The following is a 14,493-nucleotide window of genomic DNA, read 5'->3' as shown; positions in this document are numbered from 1 at the left end:
CTGCAGCTTTTGTACTCTGTCAGTGTACATCTGCTTCATTATCTAAATGTTTCCTCAAAAGGAGAAACACTCTAACAACTTATCACCCTAGTCTGTTGGCCACCATTTTCTCTCAGATGCTCACAGCTCATTCTGTGGAATTTGAAGATATGACTTCCATGACACTTGATCAGTGTGTCAGTGGGTATGGAACCAATCTTCAGCTCTGATCCCATGGTTCAGTTCCTAGCAGTGTGACATTATGTGTGTCTTGGTGGTGGGAGATGTGATTCTTTCATCTGCTTTCTCTATTTATCTTACTCAGAGCAACCATGCTCCAATGGGAAAATAGATTTAAAGCTTATAAATTTCTTTGAGTTTTAACTTTTCGCCTTTGGTCTTTTTTTCTTTTGAAATGACTTGGAGACATTGATAAGATTCTATGAGAAAACAAAGAGTTGAACAAATTGAACATGTATGAGTGAATGAATAGATTAGTATATAAATGATGATAAATTTTTTCAATAATTTGAATGAAATCAATGGAGAGGCACTGAGAATAAATTTGTGTTCTAGAAGTTAGAAGACCTGAGTTTGAGATGACTACTAGTTCTATTATACTGGAAAAATTACTTAATCATCACTGGATTTCATTTTTGTCATTTGGAAAGTGATTCTATTATACTAAACAGTCTTTAAGATCTCCTTCACTTACGAATTTATGTTTTAAGTCATTTAGGAGGTTAAATAATGTCAAGTTCCATGGGACTTCTGTTTGTTGTTATAGTCAAGCATGTTAGCGCATGTCTATCAGAGGACCTGCTGCCTTTCCACAGCCAGTTTTCTACGTTATTTTTCATCAGTCAGTGCACACATGGTCAATATTTACTCAATAGAACTCAGGTCTTTCAAATTCCACTACATTGCTTGATTAATTTTATTACTTATGCCAAAGCTATTATCTTCTTAACTATTTTATGTCCAGTTTTACCTTTTATCCTGACATTTATATATAAAAATACTGTTTTATATTCAAAACAAAAACTTTTTATAAATCAACCAATCCTGTGAAAAAAATATGAAAAATATCCTCTGTTTCTAAAAAAAAACTAGGCTATCAATATATACATATAAAGAGAGAAACTCTGATAAAATGTATAAATAAAATTCACTATAATAGCAAATTTTAGAGAGCAAGCATGAGAGTTAGACAACTTGGGCCCTTAAACAGATATCCCCTCTCTCATCTTCTACCATTTCCTGTGTAATGTTGGTATCATTCCTGCCTGACTCTCGTAGATTTATACGATTCCTACTCTGTATCAGGTGCCTTATTGGGTCATAGTGGTAAAAAGAGGAACAAGACTAATGCAGCTCATTGAGAAGTTATCAGTAAGTCAACATGCATGGAAACTAATACTTGATTCAATGTGATAAGTACTGTTGCTGATCATAGGTGCTGGTGTGATGCAATATAAAATACACAATACCACCTTTGAAGTATTCTTATCAAATAAATTTAACCCAAATCTAACCAAGGCTTCAGATCTAAAGAAAATCTAAAGGTAATCCAACTTATAGGAAATGAGGGATATAGAAGAACAAGTTAAATAATACCACAGGAAAGCTTTCAGACAAGTCCAGAATGTAAGATGTTCTAAAGTACGATTAGCTTGATCTCTTCAGCAGTCAATGTCATTAAAAACCAAAAAAGAAGCAGGATTCTTTTAGATTAAGAGATTAAAAAGGCATAACAACCAAGTGTACTACATGGTCCTCGATTATTTCCTGGTTTTTACAAACCATTTGTAATTATAATGAAACTAATGGAGGGAATTTGAAGCTGGACTAGGTTTTGATGATATGGCAGAAATATCATTAAACTTTTCAGGAGTGTTAATAGTATCATGGTTATGTTGGCTATATCCCAATTGTTTATAATAATGATTTGGTAAAAAGTCATGATGTCTTATTTCACATTAAAATACAGCAGCAGAAAAAAATGAATGAGCCAAATAGAGTAAAAGTGTTAACAATTGATATAACAACATGATATATATATAGAAAGATAGATAGATGTTCATTACACTATTCTTCCTAATTTATGTCCAAAAATTTTCATAATAGTTAAAAGATAAAAAATAAATAAGATACTAGATTTAAAATCACTCTGTGAACTCTAAAAGGATAGTTAGATAAAAGAGATAACAAAGTGCTGGAGAAAGGTGGAAAGGTCCTTTTTCAAGCGTGTGTGCCACCTTGGACCATGACACTAAGAGAAACCATTCCTGACGACTACAAAGAGGCCACCAAATGCCTCTAGAATAGAAACCAGGAGAAACACTGGGATTCCCAGATCCTGATTTTTTTTTTTTTTTTTTTAACACATCTTCTCAGGCCAAGATGACCTTGAACAAAATTAAAGACAAATGACTTTTTTCAGGGAAAGGCAGGTTAGAGCAACTCGAACTTTTCTAAGGAAAGCAGGAAAACCTGCAAGCATTACAATTTGAAAGTAACCAGTGTGCCCTTCCTTTTTGCAGGACAGTAGGATTTGGCACCCGAAGTAGAAATCTGAAGCCATGGATAATTGCCCTTCTCATTGTGTTGTCCCTGACAGTGGTGGCAGTGACCATAGGTCTTCTGGTTCACTTCCTAGTATTTGGTAGGTAAAATTAAAGATTTCACTCTATTTAATTTTGTTTTTCTGCAAAGCTTCATTTACTTATATGTTAATGTAATTTTATCTAAAAAATTGTACACTTACCTGCAAATTTCCACAGTCAGAGTATTTTTAATTTTTTCAGTCATCTAATCAACAAGTAAGTACTAAATGCTCATTTATATGTGAGTACTTTTCTGGATACTCAGGATACAGCTTTGAGCAAAGCAGACAGATTTCTAATTTCCCTGGAGTTCTCAATCCAGAATTATTTTGAGAATTTACACAAAAAGATCAAAAATAGTCATTGTCTGAAACTTACTAGTAATTATAATAAACAAGTAATCAATTATATATTAAAATGAAAAGCTATGATAAATTAGTTATTAAAATTGGCTCTTTCACTCATAAACTATCATTTTCTGTCTGACATTTCTAAGGCAAAAGAAAAGCACATATCTACTAAAATAAGAAATTTCAAAGTGATTGAAAACTTATAAGTATGACACGATATTACCGTTTATTTTTCGAGAAAATAATATTCAGGGTTTGTATTTTTATCGACTAATGTATTTGTAATTACACAAATAATGCACTTCGAGATTCTCTTTTTACATTGAGTCTCTTTCTGGGAAGAATACAAGCCATTTACATTTTTTCACAAATCTCTACAATGTTACTCTCACATGGATATATGTGATAAAACAAGTAACTCAGGCTTCTCACTTTAATGGTCTTGTCTGTTGTCAACTTCCACAGATTCAATGCAGGAGCAACGACTCTATTTGGAGCCTTAAAGGGCTTAAGGTCATAGTAATAGGCCTTATATGACAACCCTAGCTGTAGTTTATAGCATTGGCAAAAGATTCTCAGATCAGTTTATTTGGTTGCATAAAAGCCGCTTTACAATGAGAGTAAGGTTTGAAAACAGTGTGGATTATATGGATAAGTAATCAGCACATCTAAAAAAGTATTACAAGGTCCAGAGATTTCCCACTTAAGACATATGCCACTGAGATCCCTCTTCTTTCCTTGGTTTGTAGTCTAGAAACCCACTGCCTCTTCCCTGAGCCAGGCTTCTCAAAGATTTAGGTTGTTTTGTGTTTTTTTTTTCCATTCTTTGTCTTTAACTCTGCAGCTTTTTTACCCTCTCTTGGCCTTACTCCTCAGATTACCAAATTTCTCAAGACTCCCAACTGCTTTATTTTTTTACACTTCCTGGTAGATTTATCCCTGTTGCACACTAGTCTCACCTTCAATCTCAGACAGCTCTTCTCTACACTTTCTTTTCAGGTTTTTCTTAGTGTGCCTGGCTCTCTTGTTATAAATCAAAATTTACAAGGATGTTTACTTATCTCTACTTCCACTAGAGTGTACGGTGGTACACATTTCAACTCAGCAAGGGGAAATGTAACAATGAAATGTTCAAGCTCTACAGTTAGACTGTCTGGGTTTAAAATTTGGATAGACCACCTACTAGTTATAGAAAAAGTTACTTGATGCCTCTGTACCTTACTTTCCTCATCTGTAAAATGAAGGTGATACTGATCTTATAGAGCTGGTATGAGGATTAAATGAGCTAATACATGAAAAGTGCACAGGACAGTGCCTGGCATATAGTAGGAACTCAGTAAACGGCAGCAATTATAATTAATATAAAACATTATTATTTTTTAAACAAAACTCCATTACAAAGAGGCTCTGTCAAATATTCAATACTTTATACTAGCCCCATTGTAGTTGAGTTCTGAAATCCAAACCATTTAGTTTCCTATTTTTCATTTCCATTGCAGACCAAAAAATGGAGTACTATCGTGGCTCCTTTAAAATTTTAGTTCCACAAATCAATAGCAATTTTGGACAAAGCAACACATACCAACCTAAGGACTTACGAGAGACGACCGAAAATTTGGTGAGTCAGGTAAACTTTTTATCAGAAAATATTGCAAGTGGAAGGGATTTGATGGATTATTTCTCCATTTCTAAAATCATGATTTTCAGACCACCCACATTAGAATCATCTTGCAGATTGCTAGGCCCCATCCCAGAACTGCTTAATCAGAGTCTGAATAGATGGGTAGATAACAAGAGGGGAGTAAGGGAATCTGCCTGTCTAACAAATGGGTGATTCTGATAAGCCACTCTTTCTAACTCAACCACCTTATTTAAAGGGGAGAGAATCGAGGCCAAGATATCCTAGCCCATTTCTTCCCCAATTCTACCACAATGTTTCCCCAATAAAAAACCCTAATCATACCAAAACTAGTTTTTATAAGACCCCATACTTTTTTGTAAGACCACATTTTAAGATTTTGAGTATTTTCAGAATTTATGTTCATTTTGTCTTGCAAATATATTGACAAAGATAAAAAACCAGACTTGTGTAATAATCAAGTCAAATGCTAATAATTTTATTAAAGCTAAAGTAAAGACTGCCCCCCAAAAGAAAAAAGCACACTGAGTTGTATAATCATTCCACTCAGGATGTCCATGAACTCTCACTCAAAAACTATGTTCAAATATTTTTCTAATAAGGAAGTACAGAAACAGAGATTTATTTTAAAAAGAAAGAAATGACGAATATGTTGGTTTTAGTCAAAGAGCAATTTTTAAGACATTTTCTTTCTTTCTCAAATCGTTTGTCATTTTTTCATGTCACCATTTGCTCCTTGTCCATAGTAAACTTAATGGCATCATATTTACAATAATATCATAGAGTTTATAATCTCTATTTTCAGTTAACATTAAATCATGCACAATTTTTAAATTTTATGGTCTCATCCTTCCCAACCAATAATTAATGTCTACAGATTTCTATAGATTCTTCATTCTTTCACATGCAGAGCATCTTATAAAAGAACATTTGCAATCAATTCTTGAGTTACGCTAGAATGAACTTGGAGCCTGCACCTATACACCCAAATACCTCCTCTATTCCTCTACTCCTAAGTGACTCCACATAACCTCCTCAATGTAAAAAAAGAAAACTCTTAACTTGCCTTAGTTAAAAAGATAAACACATTCTTTGAAAGATGGAAAATGTTATAATTTACTGGGAAATTTTGAAATTTGTTTTATTTATGTTTCATAGCCAACATTACTGTTGTTACTGTTACTGTTGTTGTAAGTTAACTAAGAAATTCTGTCTTTACTGAAGTAAATCAACAGGAATGCAATAGGTCTTAAAAGAAGTGAGAGAAATGCAGAGGTGCATGTTGAACAGAAACTGTATTTAAAAGTGGACTTTTAAGTATTAGTTAAGCATGTGTTCCTTCAAAGACTAGGGCTAAGTTAATTAAGAACATATCATCATCATGGGTACCTGCAAGGCCCTTCTCTGGTTGTCATTATTTATTTATCCTCCTTTAACCCTATAGCATAAGCCCTTAGCCTCCCTTGCAGGCAACCATTTTATGTTTCATGTGGTATTCTTTTGCTTGTATTCATTCTTACAAAAATATGTTTTGTTGTTTTGTATGCACATGCTTTTAACTTATATTTTGTGTTATAAATCACTTTTGTTTCATCTCTTTTTACTGAGAACTTTTAAAAATATCTATGTTACTAAATATACCTTTAATTTATTGCTGTTAGCTGCTAATTCATAGTGTGTATCCAGCATAGTTTACCTGCTTATCATGCCAAGAAATGCCACACTAAACAGACTCCTACTTATCCCATTATAGATCTATGCAAGTACTTCTGGAAGCAGAATGACTAGGTCATTGAATTACCTATACTTAATTTGACCAATTGGTGCAGGTTTGCTCTTCTAAATGGCTGAATCGTGTGCCCTCCCATCTACAATGCCTGAGCATTTCTGTGTCCCCAGATCTTACCAACACTTAGTGTCTTAGTATGTTTAAGTGACTACAAACAAAACATACCATAGGCTGGGTATCTTCAACAACAAACACTGATTTCTCATAGTTGTAGAGGCTGAAGTTTCCAAGATCAAGATGATCAAGGCTCTAGCAAATGTCTAGTGAGGGACTGCTTCCCGATTCAGGGAACACCACCTTGCTGTGTCCCTCATGGCAGAAGTCCTAAGAGAACTTTCTTTTGTAAGAACACTAATGACTTTCATGAGAACTCCACCCTCATGACCTAACTACCCTCCAGAGGCCCCATCTCCTACTATCATCACTTTGGGAGCTAGGATCTCAAAATATAAATTTCAAGGGAACACAAACATTCAGTCCACAGCACTTGGTATTATTTGACTTTCTAATTTTTGCCACCCTAATAGGTATAAAGTAGTATGGTTTTTGTAATTTAATTTGCATATTTCTAGTTGCTAATGAGTTTGTGTATTGTTACATATAATTATTAACCTTTTGGACTTTCATTTCTATAAATTGACTATACATATTCTTTGCCTGTTTTTCTGTTAAACTTGCTTTTTTGCTTCATTTATATTGCTTTGCAGAAGTTCTTTATATTTTCTAGATACTAATAGTGTGTTGGTTGTAGACACTACACGTATCCATTCTGTCTTCTACTAATATTGAACATGTTGTCCTTTATGAAACAGAAATATATAGCTTGGAAGTAACCATTTTTATCATGGTTTTGCCTATGATTGTATTCTGACGCTTTTCTTTAAGAAGTCCTTTCCTTCTAGGATATAAAAATATTTTGCTATGTTTTTTTAATTAACTTTATAGTTTTACCTTTTACATTAGGTCTTTAATACATGTAGAGTCCACCTTTGGATGTGATGTTAGGTAGATTCAATTTTTATAATTCATATAGTGAGCCAGTTTTTTAATATAGCTAGTTAAAATATCTTGGCTATTCCTAATATATAGGAATTATTGAGTTCGTTGCATGCATTTCTTGGCACCTGGGTCTTGCAATAGAGAAAACGTGATCTGTCTCCTCAAATTGCTCCCAATCTTTTTGGAGAGATGTGAGTAACACACATGGAATTGAATATCATGACATGATATAATTAAGGGCTAAATTATATGTTGAGAACAATAAGTGCAGAAAAACTTCAAAACCCCAAAAGGGTTCCCATGGTCAGAAAAGGCTTTATGTTATTTTACCTCTGTTTAAATAAGACAGGTGTTTTTCTCCTCCCATCCCCCACCAAATTAGCTTTAAAAGAATTACAGGAAGAGTTTATGCATCATCCTGAGCCGCTCCTGTTAATTGTTGCTAAATCCTAATGAATACAACAGATTCTTCTGCCTGTCCTATGTGGGTGCTAATTAGACAACCAAGGAAGACAGGTTGAGGTTCCTGTTCTTCCTCATTTTGGGGTTTACTGATTTGAAGCAAATCGAGATGCAAAAGCAAAATGAGTTCATATTCATATACTGCTATAATCTATCCCTGTTCCCTGAGATAGTAGAGCAGACATATCTCATCTCTCATATCATCCTTCAGAGAGGAATCCATTAATCAGACATTACTGCTGTCTGATTACTGCAGGCTGCAAGCTGGCCATCCTTCAGGCTGAGAAGCATAGCATCCAGCAGAAGCTGAGAACATGCACTTTTAGGGAGGGAAGGATAAGATAGGAATTTATGCTGAATTAGTTAGCTAAGTATACATGTTCAATAAGTTCTAGGGGTAGTCATGAATATTTATGAAAGGAGAAACATGGCTTTGTGCAATTGAGTTTCATGCTTCTTCATGTGTTGCATGTTCAAAAAATGGTGGTGTTAGCATGAGCCAAGGGTGGAGTTTTCAGACATTTGATGTTAAAAGGTAAAGCAGAGGGCACAAAACCCTTATTATGCATCCTCTGTGAGTCAGCTAAAACTAGTTTGGACTGCTAGCTAGATTAACAAAATTTTATAAAGAGAGAGAAGATACAAATAAGCATAATCAGAAATGACAGAAGTAACACTACAACCAATCCCACAGAAATACAAAAGATCCTCTGAGACTATTATGAAGGCCTCTATGCAGATAAACTAGAAAATCTAGAGGAAATGGGTAAATTCCTGGAAAAACACAACCTTCCAAGATTGAATCAGGAAGAAATTGAAACCCTGAACAGACCAATATTGAGTTCCATATTTAAATCAGTAATTTTAAAGAAACCTACCAACCAATAGAAAAAAAAAAAGGCCAAAACTAGATGGATTTATAGCCAAATTCTACCAGAAATACAAGGAATAGCTAGGACCAATTCTAATGAAACTATTCCAAAAATTGAAAGAGAAGAGACTTCTTCCTAAATCATTCTATGAAGTCAACATTACCCTAATATCCAAACCTGACAAAGACACAATGAAAAAAAAAAATTATAGGCCAATATCCCTGATGAACATAGACATAAAAATCCTCAAGAAAATACCAGCAAACCAAATCCAGCAGTGCAACAAAAAGTTAATTTGCTAAAATCAAGTAGGCTTTATTTCTGGGATGCAAGATTGGTTCAACATATGTAAATCAATAAATTTGATTCACCACATAAACCAAATTTAATACAAAAACCATACAATTGGCTAGGTGTGGTGGCTCACACATGTAATCCCAGCACTTTGGGAGGCTGAGGTGAGCAAACTACCTGAGGTCACAAATTTGAGACCAGCCTGGCCAACATGGTGAAACCCAGAAGGCTGAGGCAGGAGAATCACTTGAATGCAGGAGGTGGAGCTTGCAGTGAGGCGAGATTGTGTCATTTTACTCCAGCCTGGGCAACAGAGCGAAAATCCATTTCAAAAATATTTAAAAATTAAAATCATGCAATCATCTCAATAGATGTAGAAAGTTTTGATAAAATTAAACATTCCTTCATAATAAAAATCCTTAACAGATTAGGCATTGAAAAAACATACTTCAAAATAATCAGAGCCATCTCTGACAAACCCACAGCCAACATCGCATTGAATGAGCAAAAGCTGGAGGCACTCTTCTTAAGAACAGGAACAAGACAGGAATGTTCACTCTCACCACTCCTATTCAACATAGTATGAGTAGTCCTAGAAAGAGCTATCAGGCAGGAGAAAGAAGTAAAAGGCATTACAGACAGGAAAAGAGGAAGTCAAATTATCTGTCTTCACTGACAATATAATTCTATGCCTAGAAAACCCTAAAGACTTCACAAAAAGGTTCCAGAACTGATAAGCAACTTCAGTAAAGTTTCAGTAATATTTTGTACAAAATTAATGTACAAAATTCAGTAGCATTTCTAAACAATAATGTCCAAGCTCAAGAACACAATCCCATTTACAATAGCTGCACACACAAAAATGAAATACCTAGGAGTACATCTAATAAAGGAGCTAAAAGATTTCTATCAGGAGAATTACAAAACACTGTTGAAAGAAATCAGAGATGACACAAACGAGTGGAAAAACATTCCATGCTCATGGATTGGAAGAATCAATATTGTTAAAATGGCCCTATTGCCCAGAGCAATCTACAGATTCAATGCTATTCCTATCAAACTACCAACATAATTTTCCACACAGAATTAGAAAAAGCTTTTCTAATTAGAAAAAGCTGTGCGGAGCGGGTGCCGCCTGAGACCCCAGACCGAGAAGTTGATGCTCAGCCCACGCTGTTAGCTCATGTGCGTGTAGTCTGTGCGTGAGACTCCTTCGATTGTAGCTCTGTGCTGTCGGATTGGAACAGTAGGTCCTGCCAAGTCCTCCCACCACTGCAGCCTCAGAGACCTGGGCCGTGGCCACATAGGAGTTTGCATCATCCACGTGGCTCCGTTGCCTCTGCATTGCGCCCTGTCCTGTTATCTGTCCTCACTGGGGTATTGGCCGTCACTCAGCTCTCCTGTGCCCCTGTGTCCTACCCTAGGCGAGCTGGGCAGGGCAGACCTCCTTCGTTCTCCACAATCTACTGTCTCTGAGTGTACACGTTGCGCTGTTTGTGTTTGATCCCCCCTGACTTGTAGCCAGCTTGTGTAAGATCCCTTGCAGAATGAGAAAGTTAAAAACAAGAAACCCACCCAGTACTCACACCATCAAGTCTGTTATAGAGTGTACGACTGTATTAACATGGAGGCCTGCCTGGCTACTTTTTTAACATATTGTTAAGTAATATTAAAATCATGTCTTTCTTTTTGAAAGATGGAATACATTAGTAAAAAAAAAAAAAAAAAAGAACCAAAAAAAGCCTCAATAGCCAAGGCACTCCTAAGCAAAGAGAACAGAGCCAGAGGCATCACATTACCTGACTTCAAATGATACTTTAAGGCTACAGTAATCAAAACAGAATGGTAATGGTACAAAAACGGATATATAAACAGAATAGAGAACCCAGAAATAAAGCTACATATCTACAGCCATTTGATCTTTGATAAAGTAAACAAAAATAAGCAATGGAGAGAGGACTTTCTATTCAATAAATGGTGCTGGAATAGCTGGCTACTCAGATGCAAAAGAATGAAACTAGACCCCTACCTATCACCATATACAAAAACTAATTCAAGATGGATTAAAGATTTAAATGTTAGACCACAAACAATTAATATAAGAATATTAGAAGAAAACATAGGAAACACTATTGTAGACATCATTCTTGGCACAGAATTTATGACTAAGTCCTCAAAAGCAATTGCAATAAAACAAAAAATTGACAAGTTGAACCTAATAACTAAAGAACTCATACACAGTCAAGGAAACTATCAATAGAGTAGACAAACAACCTACAGAATAGGAGAAAATATTTGCAAACTATGCATCTTAAAGAGGTCTAATGCCCAGAATCTGTAAAGAACTTAAACAACTTGACTAGCAAAAGAAACCAAATAACCCCATTAAAAAGTAGGCAAAGGGCATGAAAAGACACTTCAAAAGAAGACATACAAAGCAGTCAACAAACATATGAACAAACGCTCAACATGACTAAATATCAGAGCAATGCAAATCAAAACTACGATGAGATACTATCTCATACCAGTTAGAATGGCTATTATTAAAGAGTCAAAAAATAATAGATGCTGATGAGACTGTGGAGGAAAGAGAATGCTTAAATACTGTTGGAAATATGAATTGGTTAGGCCACTGAGGAAGGCAGTTTGGAGACTTCTCAAAGTACTTAAAATAGAACTACTATTCAACCCAGCAATCCTCTTACTGTGTATATACCCAAAGAAGTATAAACTTTTCTCCCAAAAAGACAACTGCACTCTTAAGTTAATTATAGCAGTATTCACAATAGCAAAGATATGGAATCAACCTAGATGCCCATCAATGGTGGATTGAACAAAGAAATTGTGGTACATATATATACATATTAATATAATGAAACACTATGTAACCATAAAAAAGAATGAAATCATGTCCTTTGCAACAACATGGGTGGAGCTGGAGGCCATTACCCTAACTGAGTTAACACAGGAACAAAAAAACAAATATCACATGTTCTCACTTACGAGTAAGAGCTAAGACTTGGGTACGCTTGGACAAATACGGGACCAACAGATACTAGGGAATACTAGAAGGGAAAAACGGTAGTGGCGCAAAGACTGATAAACTATCTATTGGGTACTATGCTCACTACCTAGGTAACAGGATTATTCATACCTCAAAACTCAGTATCACACAATACAATCATGTAACAAACCTGCGTATGTACTCCCAAATCTAAAATAAAAGTTGAAATTATTTTTGAAAATAGTCTGGAGATGTTAGCTAGTATTTAGGAAAGGATCCATTGTGAAACTCTGAGTTGTTATGCTGAAACTGCAAAGATGGTGGTAAAGCCCAGTGGCAGCCTTGGATGATTGACTGGTTGGCTAAAGGTGATAAATCAGTCATCTGTTTCTTGTTTTCTAGAGCTAGACTCTGCTTACTTCTTAGGAAAGAATTCTGGTTAAAAACTAATAAGGAAGAGATATACTGAAGTGTGTCCACCCTCCTATTCCATCATGGCTAGGAACTCAGTTTTTAAGGTTTATCTGAGGTTCTCTTGGTGAAGAGGGGACCTATTCAGTCCATTGAGGGGCTTAGAATTTTATTTATATTTCTCAAATGTTTGGAGTCTGGCTATATCTAGAAAGAGAGATTGGAATTGGAATCTTTAAGAAAAGAAATAAGCAGAGGCTAGCAAGAAACTTCATGTTCAGAGGTTAAAAATTTTGATCTAGAACATGACTGAGTTGTTATTTGAAAGCTCAGACTTATGTTCATTCTGTCATTGAAGATAAAGCAAGTCTAAAAGAGGAAAATGTGTATCATAACCTCTACCTTCAGAGTCTTTAATTTGAATCCTCAAAGAAAAAACTAATGGTTTTATATTTCATATCTAATCTAAAATGTAACACCACAAGGAAGGCACTGTGTCTCCTCTTTACAGGTAAGAGAGCCAAGCCTCTAAAGTTAAGGCCTATAGCTGGCAAATGATGGAGGGAAGATTTGAAGTCAGCTAGGTAACTCCACACATGTGCCCTTTCCACTATACCATTCTACTGTCAGGAAGGGGCTCAGCTAAGATAGAAGATAAAATAATTAAAACCTAAATCAATTCTTCTCCCATTAAATTTTTTAAATCCATAAAGATTATAAATCTTCTATGCTGTGCTAGTTCATGTTTTCTTGATAGATACATTGGGTATACTTATTATAGAGTATTCTCATTCTCATTTCCCTGTATCAGTTTTTGGTGAGGAAGGCAAAGGTAGAAGGAACTGTAATAGAGAAGAGGGAAGGTGGCATATGTATGTATATCTAGTGTGAGCAATCTATAGTTGGAGGAAAGATGTCGAGGAGTATGCTTTTTGCAGGAAGGCTTTTGAGAAAAGAAGCAATATGGACTATTTCTAAATTTCCTGATAAAGTAGTAAGTATAGCATAGTCTTCACAGGAGAATTTATTTAGTTTATCATTCATCATTCAGCAAATACAGCATGATGTTAGGTACTATAAAATGCTAAACAAATGATTCTCTCTCTCTCTCTCTTTCTTTCTCTCTCTCTTTCTCTCTCTCTTTCTCTCTCTCTCTCTCATAAACTAATCAAATTTAGAGATTTAGAAGACAATAAACCTGGAGAGGACATGAACTTTCTAAATAATGACCTTCCCTTGCTTTAGGTATTCTGGTTTTAAATATCTTTAGTACAACTTTAAATAGATCCAAATCAGATATTTTCCTCCTTTAAAAAAGCAATTCAAAGATCTAGGCTTTGGTGGTACACTGAAAGCTAATACTTTATTCTTTAAAATCCTTAATTGCAAACTTTTAAATTCTATAAATATTTTGCCTCTTAATCTCAGAAATATAAACAAATTTGGAATATGGATAACTAATGTAGTGCTACTTATTACATGTGATTAGTCACAGTTGTCTGTACATTTCCTTCTGACATTCCACACAGAAACACTAAAGAAGGACCAGTGCAATCAAAGAAATGACTGATGACATCACAAAATATCACATCCCATTTGATGATCTGATTACATCTTTGTTTAGAGTTATCAGAAAGTCACAGTCTCATGTCACCCTCCACACCCATACACCTTGTATGACAATGGATCCAACTGCTTTCACCAATAGACACAGCACTTAAAGTTACGTCACAATTAAACCTGACCCCAAGAAGGCCAACGAGCCTCGAAATTCTGTGAGCATCACTCAGTGCTCAGGTTGACTAAGGTCTATATAGGCTTGAGAGAATGGTTCACAGCTGACTTCTTGAATCAAAAAAATCCTTGAGTTTTATACAGATATGATAAGAACATTAAAGGATTGCAATAAAAACTACCAAGATTATGGTTCTTCTTTTTGGAGAGGAATGAAAACAGGCTGCCTTTAGAAAGGGGTGCAACAGTTTCTGATCTGCTTACAAACTGCTTGCTGCCCATCAGTGGGTAGGAGGCCTTAGTGAGAACCTACCTGCATGCTCATCTTGAGGTAGGCACTGTGAAGGCATTAAC

General features: G+C 35.3%; 1 protein-coding gene and 1 long non-coding RNA gene across 3 annotated transcripts in view; one reads left to right on the top strand and one right to left on the bottom strand.

Annotated features, from left to right (window-relative positions):
• The window catches only part of LOC135269892 (uncharacterized), a 323,864-nt gene that overhangs the window by 84,932 nt on the left and 224,439 nt on the right, over positions 1-14,493 (bottom strand). The gene's annotated exons all lie outside the window — the stretch shown is intronic.
• The window catches only part of TMPRSS11A (transmembrane serine protease 11A), a 55,966-nt gene that overhangs the window by 12,154 nt on the left and 29,319 nt on the right, over positions 1-14,493 (top strand). For both annotated transcript variants that reach the window (XM_012473433.2, XM_012473432.2), the window contains 2 exons: positions 2,523-2,644; positions 4,435-4,553. In XM_012473433.2, coding sequence (XP_012328856.2) covers positions 2,523-2,644; positions 4,435-4,553 — 241 coding nt within the window. The remainder of the gene's footprint in view (positions 1-2,522; positions 2,645-4,434; positions 4,554-14,493) is intronic.

The sequence above is a fragment of the Aotus nancymaae genome, unplaced genomic scaffold (assembly GCF_030222135.1).
Source record: "Aotus nancymaae isolate 86718 unplaced genomic scaffold, 86718_ANA_hifiasm-v0.15.2.pri h1tg000006l, whole genome shotgun sequence".
NCBI lineage: Eukaryota > Metazoa > Chordata > Mammalia > Primates > Aotidae > Aotus > Aotus nancymaae.
Note: the sequence above shows the minus strand (reverse complement) of the source record. Positions and strands in the feature narration are given on the sequence as shown.